General features: G+C 43.5%; 1 protein-coding gene across 2 annotated transcripts in view; it reads right to left on the bottom strand.

Annotated features, from left to right (window-relative positions):
* Positions 1-21,641, bottom strand: part of NIPAL3 (NIPA like domain containing 3) — a 54,844-nt gene that overhangs the window by 17,525 nt on the left and 15,678 nt on the right. For both annotated transcript variants that reach the window (XM_017534570.1, XM_037740657.1), the window contains exons 3-7: positions 14,353-14,421; positions 12,349-12,520; positions 9,154-9,213; positions 4,745-4,890; positions 1,117-1,213 (exon numbers count right to left, since the gene is read on the bottom strand). In XM_017534570.1, coding sequence (XP_017390059.1) covers positions 1,117-1,213; positions 4,745-4,890; positions 9,154-9,213; positions 12,349-12,520; positions 14,353-14,421 — 544 coding nt within the window. The remainder of the gene's footprint in view (positions 1-1,116; positions 1,214-4,744; positions 4,891-9,153; positions 9,214-12,348; positions 12,521-14,352; positions 14,422-21,641) is intronic.

Below are 21,641 nucleotides of genomic sequence, written 5' to 3'. Positions count from 1 at the left end.
TGAACTTTATGGTATATAAATTATATCCCAACAGAGCTGTTAAAAAATTAATTAATGCAACCCTGTCTTCAGTGACAGATATCTATTTGGTTGATGGCCTGTCGCTGTGGTGAGGCACTCAACAGGAAGGTCAGAAGAGAAATACACATATTAGGCACCTGCATGTCTCATTTTACCTCGACTCCCTTCTGTGACTTGGAAGTTCTCATACTCCCCGCTTTAGAGAAGTGGACAGTGTGGCTTAAGGAGGGAGGGTCACTAGCCTGAGGCCAGAGATACAAGAGCAGTGCAGCAGCAGGCTCCACCAGCCTTGACACAGCCTGCTCCTCTGCCTCTGTCCGCTCCTCCTTCTCAGGAAGGACTAGCCTTCTCTCTAGTCCCTGGCTAGTACTGAGAAGTAATTCCCTGTTCTTCTTCCACAGCTCTATTTACGTATCAAATTATATGCAGTTCTACCCAGGCACAGCGGCTCGTGCCTGTAATCCTGGCACTTTGGGAGGCAGAGGCAGGGGGATCAATTGAGGCCAGGAGGTCAAGACTGCAGTGAGCTATGATTGTACCACTGCACTCCAGCCTGAATGACAGAGCGAGGCTGTCTCAAAAAAAAGGAAAACTTAATATGTAGTTCTAGCCTTAAGCTGATTCAGGAGCCATCTCTTCCACAGCACCCATCCCTCTAAAAGGGGGAAAAAAATAGAGGACAAAATCTGGTTTTGCCTTTGAATCCAGAATGAATTCCTCAGCTCTGATAAGTTTTGCACAGATCTTTTCTGGGCTCAGTTGCCAGGGCGTACTCTACTTCTGTCGTCACCTCATCTTCACTCTGCTTTATTCTTCCTCATTGGAATTGTTACTGCCCAAGCTTACATAACCTATGAATTTGGCTAGTTGTTTACTGCTATTTTCTCCCTTTAGACTGGAGGCTCCTTGAGGACAGGACTTTGTCTCCAGTCAGCAGGGACCCAGCTCCCCCAAGCCACTGATAGAGACAGGACAACCTGAGCCAGTCTTAAGTGGCTTCTGGATCCAGGGGCCACAGCTCTGCAAACAAAATCCACATCTCCATTTGGTGCTTCTTGGTGGTGGCAAAACTCAATCACCCAGATGCCAACTTACCGAGTAACGCCACCAAGAGAAGAATCACGACAATGTTGTTGGCGTTCTTCTCCTTGTAGAAGTAGAGCAACAAGCAGAACAGAATGATCTCCACCAGCTGTGGAAGGCAACAAGGAGGGGGGTCAGTGAGGACCACAGAGGTAGGTGAGACTGGGAGGCACTGGCGGGGTGGGCCATTATCAGAGTCCCAGGGTTGAAAGGGAATGACCGAGCTCTGATTCAGCATTTCCCAAACTATTGTTAGATATTCAGGGGACAAGGGAAACACAGAGTGAACCTCTCTAGTCCCTGGCTAGTACTGAGAAGTAACTCCCTGTTCTTCTGAGGCTGAAGCTTTGAGGGTGATGTGCTGCCCTCATATCCACTTTTTCTTGGAGGACCAAGATTCATCAGGCTGAGATGATTTCCTCGCCTTCCACGGCTCCATGAGTATCCCCATTAAAACAACAGATCAGTCCAAGAGGGAGACACTTGTTCGCCAAGCTCTTTGGTCAAGAACATGAGGCTGGGCGTGGTGGCTCACCCCTGTAATCCTAGCAACTTTGGGAGGCCGAGGCAGGCGGATCACCTGAAGTCAGGAGTTTGAGACCAGCCTGGCCAACATGGTGAAACCCTGTCTCTACCAAAAATACAAAAAAAAAAAAAAAAAAAAAAAAAAAAAAAAAAAAAAAAAAAAAAAAAATTAGCCGGGAGTGGTAGCACCTGCCTGTAATCCCAGTTACCCAGGAAGCTGAGTCAGGCAGGAGAATCTTGCTGAGGTCATGGCACTGCACTCCAGCCTAGGTGACAGAGAGAGGCACCACCTCAATAATAATAATAATAATAATAATAAGAAGAAGAAGAAGAAGAAGAAGAGTATGTACTCCCTCTGCCCCCAGCCAAGCTTCAAACGTGAGGCTTAACTGTAAAACGAGGAAGGCATTTGGAGTCAGGGAGACCTGGGTTTGAACTTGGATCTGCTTCCAAACTAGTTGTGTGGCCTTGCGTAAGTCACTTAACTTCTCTAAACTTTAGTTAATCCTCTGTGAAATAGGGATAAGAATTCTTTTTATGGGCTCATCATCACAGCTTACACTAAATGACATCTTGTATGCCAGGCAGTGTTCTAAGCACTTTATCTACCTTAAACTCACTAAATCAGCACAGTAACTCTAGGAAGCAGGTACTACCGCAATCCCAGGCATGGCACAGAGGAAGTGAAACCTGGACAGTCTGGTTCCCAGACCCATGCACTTTCCTGCTGGCCATGCTGTCTGGAGATGGGAGGCCCAGTGCCCGGAGTTTAGAAGGTGCTCTATCAGTAGAAACTTACCATTAGACGACATGAATTCTGAGTTTGAGAAGCCCCCGCTCCTCTCTTCAATAACTTGTCCTTTCTACCCCTTAAAGGCCCAGGTATTTGCTAACACTTTCCCAAGAAGTTAAGCCAGCCCCAGCGCCCAGTGCAACTAAAGCAGAAAACTTGGACAACAGCTTAGTCCCATTTGCCTATCCCAAACCTCTTATCAAAGCTGATTTGGTATAAAAACCAACACAGAAACATCAGTGGGCATTTTGAAACATTTAAAACATTCCTTCTAATTAGAGACCATAAAACACAGCTGCTTTCATTTCCCCGTTTCTTCTTTGTCTTTGTTCCAGTGAATACATATTTTATCTAGTTGTCATCATGGTCAACGCACAATTTTGTAGTGGGCTGTTTTTAGTTACCATAAACAATCTTCATGTTTTGTGAAGCTGTCATAATTATCTTTAATTGCCGCAGAATACTTCGTCAAGTGGGTGTGCCATCAATCATCAACATTCCCAATCACTGTGCCTGCATTTCAGGGGTCCCAATTTTTCAGCCATTCTCTATGATTCTTTTTTTTTTCTTTTTCTTTTTTTGAGACAGGGTTTCACTGTGTCACTCGGGCTGGAGTGCAGTCGTGTGATCACGGCTCACTGTAGCTTTGGCCTCCAAGGCTCAAGCTATCCTCCCATCTTAGCCTCCTGAGTAGCTGGGACCACAGGCATGCACCACCACACCCAGCTAATTTTTACTTTTATTTTTTAAATAGAGACGGCATTTTGCCATGTTGCCCACGCTGGTCTCAAGTTCCTACGCTCAAGCAATCCTCCTGCCTCGGCTTCCCAAAATACTGGGCTTACAGGTGTGAACCACCACACGTGGCCCATTCGCCATGATTTTAAAATGAACGCTGGAGTAGCACTGGCTATCATGCCATGAGATGGCTGTGCATAGGTGGTGCCTCCCAACAGTCCGTGAGTTCCGTAGGGATGTCTCATTTATTTTTTTATATCCATGGTGTCTAGCACACAGCAGATGCTCAATAAATATTGATGGAATTTGGTTTGGCCAAATCTCTCCAGCTGGAAGCACCCCCTCCCAGTCATGATGAAGTAAGGCAATGAAATCATTCACTGAGCATCTACCACATTCCGGGTAACTTAAATGCTAACTCCTGGATCTCCCAATAGCAATTCTAAGTCCAGAGATTCTTGCCATTTTACAGAGAGGGAAACAGAGAAGGAAAGCAACTTGGCTAAGGCCACACAGCACTTAGAGGATAGAAGCCCTAAAACTTTGCCCAAGGAGGCAGTCTTTGCTCTGTCACCAACTACATGCTGGGGATGGCTGCCACTTGGGAAATGACACAGACCCTATTTCAGGGGAATTGATGCTCTGCCTTGTGAATGATCTGAGGAAAAAGGATATTCCAGGGCTCTAGACTCAATCAGAGACCAGGCTGTTTATGACAGAGGAGAACAGTGAACACCTTTGTCAGTAGGCCATGGGGAAGGAAGACAGCACCTGAGACCAGGTGGGCCCAGCCTTCACATCCAGCTCTGCTTTTATGGACTCTGAGCAGATGAGCTAACCTCTCAGAGCTCTGGTTTTCTCACCCATAAAATGGGAAGAACACTTACTTTATAGGGTTAGGAGAATCTGAGATGATATATAAAAATGTGTTCAGCACAGCACAGGGCATGGAACAAAAATGTACCAGTAGCTTTATCAAAAACTTTAGAAGTTTTCCTTAGTCAGTTTATTTGTAGACCTAAAATGGGATAGAGCTGGGGCAGAGGACTGAGCTCTGGCTGAGGGATTAGGAGACAAAGTTCCCTGTGTCTCTTGGGCTTCTAGCAGCTTCTATCAGCAGTGTGATATTGGGAAATAAAATAACATTCTTAAATTATTTACAGTTTTAACTTTTTCTTCCCCTTACCATAAAGTTTGAAATGGTTAGTGTAGAACTTCTGGACAATTTAGAAAGATGAAGAGGGAATAAGAACTGAGTCATGACACTATCTCCCAGCGCTAACTACAGATGGAATTTGTTTTCCCATCCAGGCCTTCATAGATACAGTATATGACCATACCCACACACACCTCTAAAAAGTAAAATTGGCATCCTACTATATAATGGTTTTTATATTACTCAGGACATGAATGAAACAAGCATTTCACCACAAACTGCATACTCTCCAGAAGCATGGTCTTTCAAGCTGGTAAAATGTGCCACAATTCATGGAATCCCCTGTTGCTGGGTATTCATGTTTCTGGTTTCTAGGACTTGATCTCCCTCCTGCCATCTCAGGGGGAAGGACTGGAGGCTTCTCTTACCATGTACAAAAGGAAAGGCCAGCTCACGAGGTGCCTGGTGACATTCTCGCCTGTCATCTTCTCGTGACTGTTGGGTGCGAATGTCACCAACAGGTAGGTACCCACAACAGCCAAACCACAGCCGACAAAGGACAAGATGTAGCGCCCTGTGGGGAAGAGAAGCTGTCAAGGACTCACTGCAAGAACAGACCTGAGATACAGTACACATTCTCAGCCATGAAGAAACAGGCTTCTCGTGCAACATACCATGACCTGTTATTGTTTGTATTTTTGGTTTTTCTTTACTTTAAAAAATAAATGATCTTCCTTAATGTCATTAAAAAAAAAACACTTAATGTAAAAACAAAACAAAACAAAACAAAACAAAAAACCCCAAACCTTTAATGAAGTATAACCTGCATACAAAAAGTGCTTGAGGAATTCTCCCAAAGTGAACACACTCATGAAACCAGCTCCCAGATGGAGGAGGAGAACATGAGCCGGATCCTGAAACTTCTCATTTGTGTTCCTTTCCGGTCGCTAGCCCCCACCATCAGGGTGACACTATCTTGGCGTGTATCGGCACTGATAGTTTTGCCTGCCTTTGTGCTTTATATGAATGGACTCATACACAGTCTGATCTCTTTTGTCGTATTCGCTCATCATGATGTTTGTGAGATTCATCTGCGCTGTGGGGCACAGCGGCAGTTCCTTCATTCTCACTGTGTACGGTGATCCACTGTGTGAATACAACACAATTTATCCATTCTACTGCTGGGGACCATTTGAGGAGTCTCCAGCCTGGAGTTGTGAAAAATAATGTTGCTGTGAACATTCTCATACATGTCATTTGAGAAAAATGTGTATGCATTTCTGTTGTGTATAAAATGAGGGGTGGAATTCCTTCACAGGATATGTGGATGTTCAGCTTGGTAGTTAGTGTCAAATGTTTTTCCCAAGTGGCTGTACCAATTTACACTCCCACCAGTAGAGTATGAGAGTTCCAGTTACATTCTTGTCAACACATTTTGTTTCTTTCATTTTAGCCATGATGGTATTGCACCATGATTTTAATGCGCATTTTACAGGTAGCGTTTTAAAGCTAAAATCACTTTATGCGCAAACTAAAAAACCAAATAAAATAAAACATAAAGGCAAACCTTCAGAGCTCAACAGGTACCTTCTAAAAATTACCTCATCTTTTCCCAAATGGCTATCTAACCTGTGTGCAAGGGAACTATATAATTACTATCGATATTCTCCTCCACAGACCCATCACAGACTGCTAGTGGTCCAGGCGGCATGGCTCTCATCTCTCCCCGGAGTCTAGTCACACGCCTATTGAAGTCTGTAGGGTTGGTGAAAAGCCTCCAGGTCCAGCCCAGCCTCAGGCAGCCAAAAAATGGCCGAGAGTTCTCAGCCACACTTACGGTGACCATAGGCCTCTGGATTCTTCCAGGACAGGACTAACTTTGCCTATTTCATCCCACTGTCTAAAGAAAATGTGATGCCATGTTAAATGTCTTTTATCTTTATTCTCAGTACTAGGCCTCGTAAATTCAGGAGGTGCTCAAAAAATAGTTGTTCAACGAATGAAAGAGCCACGGTTAAACTCAACAAAGTAAGTCTGTTATCTAAAGTATTCTTCGGGCAGAGATGGGTCTTACTCATCTCCACACCTGCAGTGTCCAACACAGGTCTAGCACTCAGTGAATGTTTGCTGAGTTTAATGGAACTCCAGGTAAGGCAGCCATGTACTGCTGTGCAGGTTGCTCACGGAACAAGGGCACCTGGCTGAATGGGTGAGATGGGCTAAAAATCCAGGCCATGCCCTGCTCATCAAGGCTTGTGCCTATAAAACTACAGATGCCCAGAGGGGCCTTCTTTTTCCAAGTCACATAGGGCACTGCTTGGACTAGCATGGCTCTCATCCTAGGACTACCTAGAGTATTCCCAAAGGGATGCAAACCTCTATAGTAGTCTTGGAACCAGCCCTAACTCCCCTATCCCCTCATTAAGACTACTGAAATTGGGGTCTGTCATTTGGTCTTCTTGGCAATAGCTCCAAAGTCTCTACTTTTTTTTTTTTTTTTTCCAAAGTTCTGCTTTTTTTTCAGAGTAAAATCCTTTTATTTTCGGGCTCTTGGTCCCATCTCAATCTTATTATTCCCAACAGTGGTCCCCAAACTTGGCTGTATATACACAACATCTTAGAAATTTTCTTTCCCTGAAGTTCTGTTTTAAAATTTTTCAGACATTCGTTAAAGTTCAAAGAGTTGTATGGTGAGTATCCATAGTCCCAACAGCTAGATTCTAAATTGGCCTAATACTTGTTTTCTCACCTACCTATCCATGTGTCAATCCATCTTATTTTTCATGCATTTCAAAGTGATTTGTGGACTTCAGTATATGATTGACCCTGGGGAGCTCTATAAGAACGCCAATGCCCAGGCCCCAGCCCACAGCTCAGAAGCTCTGAGGACAGAGCTTGGGCCACCATACTCCTCAACTCCACAGTATGATGCATAAGCCTACATCAGCCGGTCCTCCCTGATCTCTCTCTCACTTTCTTCACACCCCTCTGGCTACACAGCCTTACTGAGACTAGACAAACCAAGCTGGTTCCTGCCTCACAGCTCCTGCTATGTGGAAAACCCTGCCCACAGACCTGGGGATGGCAATCCTCTAGTAGGACCTGGATCTAGGCTTAAAAATCACCTCCTTGTATAAATTGGTTCAACTATTGTGGAAGACAGTATGGCAATTCCTCAAGACCTAGGGGCAGAAATACCATGACCCAGCAACCCCATTACGGGGTATATACTCAAAGGAATATAAATTGTTCTATTATAAAGATAGATGTGCACATATGCACATATATTCACTGCAGCACTATTCATTATAGCAAAGACATAGAACCAACCTAAATGCCCATTGATGACAGACTGGATAAAGAAAATGTGGTACATATACACCATGGAATACTATGCAGCCAAAAAAAGGAACGATATTATATTCTTTGCAGGGACATGGATGGACCTGGAAGCCATTATCCTCAGCAAACTAATGCAGGAACAGAAAACCAAATACTGTGTGTCCTCAATTGTAAGTGGGAGCTGAATAATGAGAACACATAAATACACGGAGGGGGCAGGGAACAACACACACTGGGAGCTGTCGGAGGGTGGGGGATGGGGAGAGGGAGACCACCAGGAAGAATAGCTAACAGATGCTGGGCTTAATACCTAGGTGATGGGATGATCTGTGTAGCAAACCACACGTTGGCACACATTGACCTATGTAACAAACCTGCACATCCTGCACGTGCACCCCTGAACTTAAAAGTTGGGGGAAAAAATCACCTCCTCAGACAGTCTGACCCTGATCAGTCTAGGAAAGTGTTCCCATCTCCCCAGTCACTAAAAGCATTCTATTTTCTCTGAAAAACTCACTACAACCTAAAATTATTTCATTTAGTTGTTTACTTGTTTATTGTGTCTCTCCCCTCCCCCAACACACACACACACACGCACACGCGCGCACACACACACACACACACACAAGCACACACACACACACACACACATACACACACACACACACATACATACATACATATCTCTGGGAGCAGAAGCCCCATCTGTCCTACTGCTGTATCTCCAGCACCTATAACACAACATGGCACTTAGTAGGTGTTTTGTGGGGAACACTTCTTCCCCACTCCTTGGGTTTCCATGTGGAGGGACCTCCATTAAAATGACACTTTTGCCTCTTGCCCTGTTGATCCACATTTCTCAACTGGATGGAGCTAATCAATTAAAAAAATAAAAAATTAAACACTGGGGCTTTGATCTTTTTTCTTCCTTCTCTGGCCTAAACTATATGAGGCAATAATTCTGGCTAAGCGTCTCCACTCTGTAAACCCTAGTGTTTCTCTGGGGGACCTGCCCAAGGTCTGACTGGGAGCTGGAGGGTCCTGTGGGGAGAGTGTAAGGACCTTCCCTTGGCTGCTCAGCTAAGCAGCTTTATGCTTTAATCTAGCTCACCTAAAATGCTCTAATCTAGCTTTGATTAGGAATAAAGTATGACTTCTGATCACCTGTGTTTGACTCCCATTGCTTTAGAACTAGGTCAGGGAGAGGGTTTCTGTTACTGGGCCTCCTAAAATCCCAACAATAGGTGCTCAAAAGTGATCCAATAGGATGGATAAAAGTCTATTTTTAAAAGCCTCACTGATGATTCTGATGTGTGGCCAGGCTTGGGAACCCCTGATTAATAAATCCAGCTCTGAGGAATCTGTTGAGGGCAGAAGATAGAACCACAGAGAAGAGCAGGAGGCAGATAACCTCTGAATTAGAGTGAACTGGTTTTACAATTAACAAAAAGCATTAGTACGAAATTAAGGACACAGTTCAAATCACTGAACTTACTCAGAAAGTCTTTCGGTTTCCACTTTTCCTTGATGAATATGATTCCTATGATGGCACTGGCTGAAAAATGAAGCACAAAGAAAAGAGAATTGAGGCTGCTGTTAGCTAAAGGGCATCCCTTCACCCGTACCCTCTGGGTAGCTCCTTTGCGTTGGAACTTGGTACTTCCTGTCACTCATGCTGCCAAGAGCTTGGGTCCTATGTGATTCCATCTAGGAAAGGGAGGCTCAGAGAGGAGCCTTCCTTCCTGAGGATTTCCTACAAGGCCAGAAGCATTGAGTACCTGCTGTGCAACAGGTGGTTTACACAAGATATTTCTGGCATGTTCACCTTTGGAGGTGGGTGCTCTCATTATTCCTATTTGACAAATGGGGACACTGAAGCTGAGAGAGGTGAAGGGCCCATTCAAGACCACAAAGGTGGTAAGGGAAGGCAAGAATTGAACCCAGGACTGCAGGAGGCCAGGCCTCTTACTCCTTTCACTGCAACACCCATCTCTGACATTTCCCCCAATTCTTCCTCTCCCTGCCTCTTCCATGTTCACAGATATACTCAAAGACCCTTGGGACTGCCCAAAAGGATAGGGCTGGCAGTCACTATGAACAGACCTGGATCACTCACCATCCTAGTTCTGACTCTTCTGGCTGTGTATCCTTGGATATGTCACTTCACCTGAGTCTCAGTTCTCTATGAAATATGGTGTTAGATCCAGCTGGCACCAGCTCATAGAATGTTAAATATTTTGTTAAATATTCAGGAAACAATCCTACCTGAAATGAGCTATAGTGGAAGTAATAATATATATACCATATAAACTGGCAAGCACTACAAATCAGCTCTTTCTTTTCTCCTTTCCCACCTTTCCAACCCTTTTCTCCATCCCTTCATCTCCCCTTCTTTTTTTCCTTTGTCTCTCTGAGAGGTGGTTTACCAGCATACCATTGAAAATTACTTTCTGAATGATAGGGGTAATTAAAGAATATATACAAGTCATTTGGCACACAGTCAATCTCAATAACTAAGCTATTATTACTAAAAGTACCTGGAGCAGTGATGGTTAAGTCATAGATATCTAATAAATGGTAATCATTATTCTTTAACATTATTCTTCACTGGATGACTTCAGAAGCTCTAGGGCCCCTTAACTTCCAGTGGTTGATATCTGAAGTTTTATCATTATAAATTAGCCTTTAAAAAAAATGAATTTTGTTCTTTGAAACTTATTAAAATTCAAAGACTAATATCTAAAGCACCAGTCACTCAGACAATTATTTCTCATTGTGAAAAGGTTTGGGAGCCCTTTGGAGATACCTGCAGTGGGCAGAGCAGAGTGATAAGGCTACAGGTATGATCACATAGAGGGGCTGGGGAGTAACATAACATAAACGTAGAAAATGGTCCGGAAGTAAGACAATAGGGAAAGGCTGAGACTCTGGCAAACTACTTGTCTCAGCTAATTCAAATTACATTAAAAACAAAAATACTGTGTGGGAGAAAACACACACCATGCCTGAGGACCTCATTCATTTTATAAACTGCCAGTTCACCAACCCTGGTTAGGAAAAACAGGGCCTTATAACAGGAACAGGGAAAGTAAATAGATTTCTGCTCCTTTGCCAACTCCTGGTGACTGTTAGTAACTGTTGGAAGCACTGAGAATTCTGAGGCCCCATCTAGGCTCTCTAGGAAGGAGTGCCATGATTGATTAACGATGTCTGCCTGGAGCACAGGAAGGGGCACATAGTTACCATGCATCTGCCATCCCTTAAATAGAAGAGAAACTTTTAACTCAAGGAGGAATAAGACCCTAAATATGACTTTCTCCTTTAAGAGCAGAGAAGTGCGTCTGGGCAGAGTAGTGCTTGCCAGCAAAATGGAAAGAATTATTTCAAAGCAAGTTCATTGTCCTGGCTGCTACACACACAAAAAAGCTATTGTTCACTAATCTAATAACGACTTTTCTTTAAGAAGAAACCGATTTTTTTTCTTTTTGAGATGGAGTTTTGCTCTTGTTGCCGAGGCTGGAGTGCAATGGCGCCATCTTGGCTCACTGCAACCTCTGCCTCCTGGGTTCAAGTGATTCTCCTGCATGAGCCTCCAGAGTAGCTGGGATTACAGACGCCCACCACCATGCCCAGCTAATTTTTTGTATTTTTAGTAGAGATGGGGTTTCACTATGTTGGCCAGGCTGGTCTTGAACTCTTGACCTCAGGTGATCCACTAGCCTCAGCCTCCCAAAGTGCTGGAATTACAGGAGTGAGCCACTGCGCCCAGCCTTTTTTTTTTTTTTTTCTAATTCTATTTTGCTTGTGTTCTCATGAACACTAACGCTCCTTTGTCTTTTAGTTGGTTCAAATGTTCTGAAACACTGGTTCAGTGATTACGGAAATCATAGAAAACTGGCAGATGAGAAAGTTAATGGCTAGGCGTGGTGGCTTACAATTGTAGTCCCAGCACTTTGGAAGGAACTCTATAAAAGCTTAATTTGTTTTTTTAATAGATGGGGTCCCCCAGGCTGGAGTGCAATTGTGCAATCAAAGCTCACTGCAGCCTCAAACTCTGGACTTAAGGGATTCTTCTGCTTCTGCTTTCCAAGTAGCTGGAACCACAGGTGCACATCACCATGCCCAGCTAATTTTTTTTTTTTCTTTTTTTTTGTAGAGATGGGGTCTCTCCATATCATCCAGGCTGGTCTCAAACTTCTGGCCTCAAGTGATCCTCCCATCTCAGGTTCCCAAGTAGCTGGGATTACAGGTACCAGCCACTGCACCCAGCAAAAAGCTTAATGTATCTTGATAGTGAAAAGATGCATAGATTAGGGTTTATCTTCCTTCTTCTTTTAGAAATAAAAAGCAATTCTGATAAACTTTCGGAATCTTAAAACAGATTCGAGAACCAGACAGCCCAGTTCACATCCCAGCCCTCACTACCTGTGTCATTTGGGGAACGTAATTTCATTACCCTGTGCCTCAGTTTCCTTATCTGTTACATGAGGATAACAACAACATCTCCTTCAATAGGTGGCCAGAGGATTAGCAGAATTAAGATCTGTAAACACTTACAGGGCGTGGTGTGTCTGACGCCCTTTGTATTAGGCTCTTATTATCCAAGCTAAAGGGAAACTGGTCTGTTCATTGAGCACCTTTGATCCTGGCAGTAGCACCCCAGGGGAAGGTGGGGCAGCTCTGGTCTTACCTATCACAGAGACTGCGCTGAGGGGCACGATGAGTGACAGCGGTGCGAAGGCGTAGGAGGCGAACACACCCAGTTCGCCCAGAAGCATCAGGAACAGGCCCAGCCACCATGTCTTGGTCTTGAAATAGGCCCGGGGATCCTTGGAGCCTGCCAGGCGGATGTGGCAGTACTTCTAGAAACCCGAAAAATAATGTAATTTGCTCAGATGTTTGGGGGAAAAAAATGCTATGATGTAGGTAACCTAAATCTACCCCAACTTGAAAATAAATTGGGAAGACTTGTCAGGTTCTTGTGGAGTCCTGACTCAGAGAAGAGTAAGACAGTAGGGATCTAAATACTAGACAGTTATTCTAAGACAGCAGTTCTCCCACAGGCTGGGAATTCTTACAACTTCCCTTGGAATCTTTGACAAAATATCTGCCTGGGCCTTATCCTGAGTCAGTCTCAGAGAGGCGTGGGTGAGGTCTGGAAACAGGCATTTCTAATGCACGTCACAGGCAATACGCAGTCTCAGGGTACAAGCCATAGTCTAAAGATCCCACTTGACCTGGCCCTCAGGTCAATCTCCCTCTCTCCGTAGTTTCCAGAATCCCTCATGTTTGGGATGTCTGAGTGTTCGGCACACTCCTTCCTGTCCACCTGCCAGCAGCTCTCGCTGGGCGGTCATGTGGTTATCAGCGGACCTTGCTCTCCCTGGGGTGGATACGTGGCTCAAGCATGGTCAATATTCTTTTTGGGGGAAATATGAACCTAGATGGAGAAACTGAGGCAGTAACTAAGGCAGGCTAGAAAGTCACGTTGACTTAGAGGGCAAAGTCTGCCATTTGGGGAGGATCATGATGTGGGCTGCCCAGAAGCAGATAAATAACAGACACTGGTGTGGAGAAAGAAGAGAATGAACCAGACAAGTAGCTAAGAGACCACGTGGTCTCAGCGACACACAGAAACATACACATCCCAGAGCTGAGACGCATAGGGTACAGGTGAGCAAGGCACACGCGTGTGCCCACAGGGATCACAGTCTCCCGCCTGCTCCAGGGAGGAGAGCAGTTCACTGCAGGCAGAAGCTGGGCAGTGCTGGCTGGCAGACTGAAGTGCTGGTGGAGTGAAGCCGGCCAGTGTGCTGTGGGATTCATCCTGTTAGCGGGTATCAAGCCTTATACAGATTTCCTAGAAGCAGTCCCTGAGACAGGAATGTGGGAGCAGGTAGTCTGTATGAGATGATTCCAGGGAGCACAAGAAAGGGAGGGGGAAAGCGAGGCAGGGAATGGAGATGAAAGGTGCGTTAATGAGTGAATTAGTCCCATAGGCAACTGGGGCTCAGGCCCACAGAGGACCTTTCGAGAAAGCCTGTGAATCTCACCTCAGAATCATCTTAGCAGAGAGTAAGAGCCTGGGCATTTATTCCCAGACTCGCACCCCCGCTGACAGAAGACAGCCTCCAGGGGCGTTAACCACCCGCCTGCTCCAACGTGCACCCCAGCTGTGCCGCATACCAGTATCACAAGCTCCCTGGTGCTCCCATGAGAAGTTCCTTAGCTATCAACTTGCTCCATACCACAGCTGCTTGTGAACTCAAACCGGCCGAGGGGACCTGGAAGTCAGTGGGAGCGTCCACAGCAGCTGTATAGGGTACCCCTGAGGCTTTTAAGTAATGAACAGTGCTGTAATTAGAGTTAAGTTTGATAAAACTATGGTAATTCCAGCAGCTTTGCAGCAAAGGAAACAGGAAAGGATAAGACCAGAGCCAGAGAGGCTAGCAGGAGGTCATTGCAAAGCCCAAAGAGAGATGGTCAGGGCCTGGCTAGGAGGGCTAGGGTGGGATGGAGTGGGGCCACCGAATCAAGAGAAATCATGGAGCGGCCCACAAGGTATTGTCCCAGGTACAGCCCAGGAGTGTAGTAGGAAAGGCCCTGCATAGAGGAGATAGCTGGACCTGGATAAGATACCCTGACTCATCAGCTGTGTCTCTGCCCCCAGACAGTGCTGGTGGCTGAAACTTACCTGGAGGTTAAGGGCAATGCTGACCACAAGATGCCCGAAGATCGCCAAGAGGGCGCCGATCAGGTTTTCCTGTAAGGAAAGTGCACAGGAGCAAACATGATTTGGGCACAAGCCGAGGGGTCCCAGGATACTTTTGACACTCAACCATTTGCTGCCGCAAAACAAAACCAGAAAAACAATATCCGTGACAAAGCCACACTCCAGACCCACAACTGGAATTTTACTACTCAAGGTGAATCTGGGTGCTTTGCTGGTTTACAAAACACTGCCCTGAATCAGATACTTTGGTGGCTTGATCACAATGACCTGACAAGGTCTAAACCTGCCGTGCTATTCCCTATAAACTATTAACTTACCACCATCTTGTGCAAAAAAGGAACATTCCAAAATCAGAATTTACAAGAGAAATACAGGCCGGAGAATACTTTTTGCTATCCTGCCAATGGAGTCTTCAAGTTCCCAGAGGGGTTTCCATGAAATTCTTTTAACTGGCTCACTTGCTTAGGGGATTCTCCATTATTCAATTTATAAAAACTTAATTTACATCACCTGTGAGTAAGGTTCAGATTTCCTTGCATGAAATTTTTTACTTTATAAAATGATTACCAAACATATATTCACTGTACAATAACTAGAAGATATATCTAGATAAAAATAATATCTTAGACAAGGTAGCACGAGAAAAACATAAAAAATAAAAACAATAGTAACACCCCCACCATAATAGAAAAGTCACCTTTAATTCTGTAACCCAGAGATAATGACTATAAACATTTTGGTTCTTATTCCTGCAAACATTTTTCTGTCTATAAATTTACATATCAAAGGAAATGCTAATTTACTTTATAAAAATAAGATTACCATCTGTTTTATAATCTGTTTTTTTACTTAACATATTGTGAACACATTTCCCTGTCAGGCATACCTAATTTGTCATTTTTATTAAATGTCAGATAACTCATTATTTTTGGATGTGCCATATTTTATATCATTGCTTTGCTATTACTGAATATTTAGGTTGTTTCCTTTATTATTAATTTTTCATTTAATTTTATTGTAGACTTGGGGTGCATGTGCAGGTGTGCTACATGGATATATTGTGGAATGCTGAGGTTTGGATGTCTAGTGAACCCATCACCTAAATAAATGAATACAGTACCCAATCGGTAAATTTTCGACTCTTAACATCCCACCCCAACCCTTCCCCATTCTGGAGTCCCCCGGGTCTATTATGTTTCCTTTTTTTAAAAACAATGCTGCCGGTAATCCTAGCACTTTGGGAGGCCAAGGTGGGTGGATCACCTGAGGTCAGGAGTTCAAGACCAGCCTGGCCATCATGGTGAAACCCCATCTTTAAAAAGAAAAAAAAAACAAAGAAAAATAATAATAATAATAATGCTGTGCTGTGGGCCAGGGACGGTGGCTCATGCCTGTAATCTCAGTACTTTAGGAGGCCAAGATGGGTGGATCCCAAGGTCAGGAGTTCAAGACCAGCCTGGTCAACATAGCGAAACTCTTGTCTGGTTTCACTAAAAATATAAAAATTAACTGGGAGTGGTGGCGGACGCCTGTAGTCCCAGCTACTTGGGAGGCTGAGGCAGAAGAATCGCTTGAGCCCAGAAGGCGGAGGATGCAGTGAGCTGAGACTGAGCCACTGCACTCCAGCCTAGGTGACAGAGTCAGAGTCCATCTCAAAAACAACAACAACAAAACAACAAAAAATAATGCTGTGATTGAATAGCCTAGTACACACTTTTTTGTACATTTGTCTGGATTAGTCCCTTGGGACAAATTCTTTTAAGTGGAATTGCCGGGTCAAAGTGTACTAGCATTTAAACATACATATATAGCGAGTCCCCAACACACCCTCCAGCCTTATTTTGCCACTGAACACAAAGGAATGCTCGATGCTGGCCAGTGCTGCATCCTCCTTCCCAGCATGTTCTCTTCCCAACCCCACCAGGTTCCCCACCTTGGTGAAATCCTGCCCATTCTTTAAGGCGTGGGACAGGCCCTAGGGAATCAGCAGTGAACAAGACAAACAGTTCTCGCTGTCATATGTTCAGTCCATCTGGAAAGACAGATAATTAGCTAGTTGCCCTGCAGTGGCCTGAGTTGGCCGAGGCTTCCTCCTCAGGACAGAGTCAGCAATACTGTAATAGTGAAATCAACCCTCCCTCCTCCCCTCCCTCTCCTAGACTTCGGGGCTAAGAGAGCTGAGGGCAGGTCTTTCCTGAGAAGGAGCAGTTGGCCAGGGACGGGCAAGGGCAGGAGGACCTAGAGGGAGGCCCACCAACTGAAGTTACCATGGACAGTTGTCCTTAACTTCTCTCCCAGCAAGGCACAGCGCCGCCGTAGACGGAAAGACATGGAGCCAGGGGACCCCAGTTCTAGTCCCAGCTCTGCCACCACCTCACTACACCTGAGATGTGTCCCCCATCTGGAAAAGGTCAGAGCTGGGAACTGATTACGACTCATGTGATGTGCAGCAAGATGGAATAAAGCCACCTGCGGGCAGAATACATCCTTCATGTAGGATCATGGGATCTCAGAGCTAAAAGGCTTGCAGAGACCTGCCCATCCCCAGCTGAGTTCCCAGAGATTCTAATATGTTAATGGGGTGCCAAGGCAAGAAAAGTACCATGTAGTTAAAGGCAACGCATCCTCTACCCCTGCTGGGAGGCTCCCAGAGCATGTTAGAGGCTCTCAGAGGAATTTCTTCTTGTCTAACTCAGGTTCTCAAACTTAATTGGCTCTAGAACTCTTAACTTGGAATCCAGCCGCTGGCATCTGTAGTAAACATCTATGATTCTCACTTGACTAGAATTTTAATCCTTTCCTTTTCTTCTAATAAACGGCACCCTGATTTTGCTGGGGAGGACTCTCCCCTTCTGCCCCTTCCCCACTGAATACAGTCTTACTGAAACTGTCATTCACAGTGCTCCATCCTCCCTGGACATCATAGCCCAAGCGTGGCCCAAGTGTGACCCAAGCCAGAGGTCAGAATCTCTTTCCCTGGGATCCAGATCTTGGACTGAGAAACACAATGGCTGAAGAAAGGCTGGCTCCCTTCAGCCCATCGTGAGGCCTGAACAATTAGTTGCTGCTCCCCAGGACCCTGGAGCCATCCTGGTTCCGGACCTTCCTGAAGCCAGGAACAGCCCTGCCTTCTGCTTAAGAACTTGTTTCTGTTACTTGCAACTAAAAAGCCTAAAGGAATCAACACTTCCTGGAAACCAGTTTGGGACATGTTTATTACTACTCCAACTTCTCATAAACATGAGTGGGGTCTTTTCTTCCCCTTTCTTAGAGGCATGGCTTTGGTGGACAAAAAGGGTGATCTGCTTTTATTTTGTAAAAAAAAAAAATATGTTTTTCAAGTACATTTGCAAGTCCAGTTTTTTGAAATAAAACCTTACAACAGAACTAATTCTTACAAACTAACAAATTGTATTTACAAATATAATGAATCTTAATTTCAATATTTTAATGCTCCTTGCATACAATAAAATTATTTTATAACTTTCCATTTGAAAAGTCAATTACAGAACATCTGCTTCGGGGAAGATGGAGTAGATGTACTTTCCCTATTCTTTCTGCTGCGTACAACTAAAACCCTGGTCGTCACATATAAGACAAACATAAGACGATTCTGAAGGCAGAGAGAAGAAGGCAGACAAACTAGAAAAGTTGGGACCCCAGGAATGGCATGTTGGTGAGCTCCCTGCGTGTTCTTTTTGCCTCATACATACCAAACTTGTAGCTGAAGAAGCCAGCACTCTGGAAATACCAAAAGGGGTAGAGCGGGGAAAAAAAGCCCCAAGAAAAGCCTCCTCTCACTACCATACGACAAGTGGATGAGAAGCTTGGCAAGAAAAAACACTTTTAGACAATAACCTCTCTACTGCAAACACCACAGAGAACAAGGCACCTGTATGTACCTCTGAATGTCTGAGCCTGTTACCCCTTAAGTTTCTATGGTGAAGTCCTAACCCATAAGGGGAGGATGGCATTAGGAGGTGGTGTTTTGGGGAGGTGACTAGGACATGTGGGTGGAGCCCTTATGAATGGAATTAGTGCCCTTATAAAAGAGGCCCAAGAGAGGCCCCTCGTCCCTTCCATCACGTGAGGACACAGGGAGAAGGTTCTGTCTGTGAGATGGCAGGCCCTCACCAGACACCCAACCTGCTGATGCCTTAATCTTGGACTTGCCAGCTTTCAGAACTGTGAGAAATACATTTCTGTTGTTATAAGCTATCTGGTTTATGGCATTTTGTTACAGCAGCCCAAATGGACTAAGTCAGCCCCCCAAATCCCCTGCTGGGACTATCAAGGAAGGCTAAGTAGGGAGCTAGTGGCAAGGTGTCCTCCTCCCCATGGTGTCATCAAAAAGCACACAGACAGCCTAGACTTCTACCTTGGATGCAGAAAAGTTTTAAATTTTGATGAAGTCTAATCTTTTTTGTTGTTTATGCTTTTGGTGTCATATTTTGTGACAATAATAGCATAATGGGTGGGGGAGAGAGATGGAACTATATAGGTGTGACATTTCATATACTACTAAAATTAAGTTGGTATTGAGTTGAACTCAATTGTTATGTTAATTGTTATCCTCCGCACAATCATTAACAAGATAACTCAAAATACATAGTAAAAGAAATGACAAGGGAATTAAAGTGGAGCGCTACAAAATATATCTATTTAACACAAAAGAAGGCAGCAACGGAGGAATTGAACTAAAAGAGATAAGAACCGTTGCCTGACCTGATTACCTTTATTTTCTTCTAAGAATTTTATAGTTTTAGCTCTTACATTGAGCTCTCCGATCCATTTTGAGTTAATTTTTATGCATGGTATGAGGTGGGAGTCCAATTTCATTCAATCTTTTACGTGTGGATATCCAGTTATCTCTGCACTATTTGTTGAAAAGACTATTCTTTCTCCATTGAATAGTCTTAGCATCCTTATTGAAATCAATTGATCATAGATGTGTGGGTTTATTTCTAGACTCTGAATTCTATCCCATTGACTTATATGGCTGTTTTATGCCAGTACCATATTGTTTTGACTACTGCAGTTTTGTAGTAAGTTTTGAAATCAGAAGTATGAGTTCTCCAAGTTTGTTCTTCTTCCTCCAAGATTGTTTTGGCTATTTTGGATCCCCTGCACTTGCACATGAATTTTAGGATCAGCTGTCTCAAGGTAGTTTCTATAACTTCCCTTGTGATTTTTTCACTGACTTCTTGGTTATTTGGGAGTATGTTGTTAAATTTATATATATTTGTGAATTTCCTTTTTAATTTCACTCCACTGTGATCAGAAAATATACTTTGTATAATTTCAATCTTTTAAATTTAATGAGATTTATTTTCTGTCCTAATACATGCTGTATCCCAGAAAATGTTCATGTGCACTTGAGAATAATTTGTATTTTGCTTTGGTTGAGTGGAATATTCTACAGATATCTGTTAGGTCTAGTTGCTTTACAGTGTTGTTCAAGTCTTCTTCTGTTTTCTTCCTGATTTTCTAATTGTTCTATCCATTAGTAAAAGTGGGGTATTCACTATTTAAGTCTTCGGCTATTATTATCTATTTCTTCCTTTGATTCTGTTGGTTTTTGCTTCATGTATCTTGGGGCTCTGTAGGTGCATATATTTTACAATTGTTATGTCTTCTTGATGAATTTACCCTTTACCCCTTCATCATAATATAACGTCCTTCTTTGTACCTTGTAACAATTTTATCTTCAAGTCTGTTTTGTTTAATATTAGTATAGCCCCTCCAGCTCTCCTTTGGTTATTGTTTACATGGAATACTTTTTTCCTTTTTTTTTACTTTCAATCTATTTGTGTCTTTGAATTTAAAGGGAATCTTTTGTAGACAGCACATACTTTAATGTTTTAAAATACATATTCTGCCTATCTCTGCCTTTTAATTGGATAGCTTAATTCACGTACATTTAATAATAATTAGTGATAAGAAAGGACTTCTGCTATTTTGCTACTTGTTTTCTCTAGTCTCTTTTGGCTCCTCAATTTATTCATTACTGCCCTCTTTTGTGTTAAATAGATATATTTTCTAGTGTACCATTTTAATTCCCTTGTCATTTATTTTACTATATATTTAGAGTTATTTTCGTAATGGTTGTGCTGAGGATTATAATTAACACCTGAATTTGTAACAATCTAGTTCAGATTAATAGTAACTTAATTTTAGTAGTATACAAAACTTTGCTTCTATATAGTTCCATCTCTCTCCCCCACCCATTATGCTATTATTGTCACAGATTTCTTAATTCCTTTTAAAACTTAATCATCTGATATGGGTGGACAGAATTCTGCATTCCTTTCATTTAGAAATGATATCTAATTGGAGTCTCCATATCTCTCTTTTCTCTCCCAATCAATGGAAGGAACTCAGTTTATGTTTCCTGAATAAATGACTTAATCTAAGCACAAATGAATGGCAATAATTGAGAGAATGCTGAGAAACAGGTGGAATGTCAAAGGTGGAATTTACTCTGGGCCCAAGACCTGAACTACCTGGCTCAATATTATGTCGCAAAGGCAGTATGGAAAGGCCATAACTAAAATTTAGGCTCTCAGACTTCCAGCCTAAGTTTTTTTTTTTTTTTTTTTTTCATGCCTAGCCTCTTCCAACCTTCACATGGTACCCGTCCTGAGGCAGAGCATACCCAATCCCCTCAAACAATATTTGTGGACTGAAGAGGACTGCAGAAGGCAACCTACAAAGTACAGTATCTTGCAGAAACTCAGAAGACATCATAATCCTAAGGAACTGTTCCAGCATTATCAGTGTGTGAAGTGTGGTTATTCAGCAGTTAGGCTCTAGAGGCGGGCAGACACCACCTTGAATCCAGCCTCTGTCCTTCATGACGCTGTGACTTGGACATATCTTTGGACATTTGTTTCCTCAACTGTAAAATGGAGTGATTAAGAGTACTTCCTCCTCAGGGGAGCTGCAAGAATGAAGCAAGATAAATCCATAGAAATGACAAAGCACCGTTCCTAGCACAAGTCAGAGTTCACGGATATAGATTTCTTTACTATGGGAATTCTCAGAGACTTCAACAAATATTAGCTATCATAGAATCATCCATCATTCAACAATAGGACATTGTGAGAACCTCCTGTGTGTTAGGCACATGCCAGGGGAGTTTACTAGAGAGAGCTCAGCCTTTGGAAACTGACAGACTAGGCTTGTGAAGATTAGAGATGATGACGACAATGATAATGACAAACAGTAACATTTATCAACCACTTACTATG

The sequence above is a fragment of the Cebus imitator genome, unplaced genomic scaffold (assembly GCF_001604975.1).
Source record: "Cebus imitator isolate Cc_AM_T3 unplaced genomic scaffold, Cebus_imitator-1.0 Scaffold87, whole genome shotgun sequence".
In the NCBI taxonomy this organism is placed as follows: domain Eukaryota; kingdom Metazoa; phylum Chordata; class Mammalia; order Primates; family Cebidae; genus Cebus; species Cebus imitator.
Note: the sequence above shows the minus strand (reverse complement) of the source record. Positions and strands in the feature narration are given on the sequence as shown.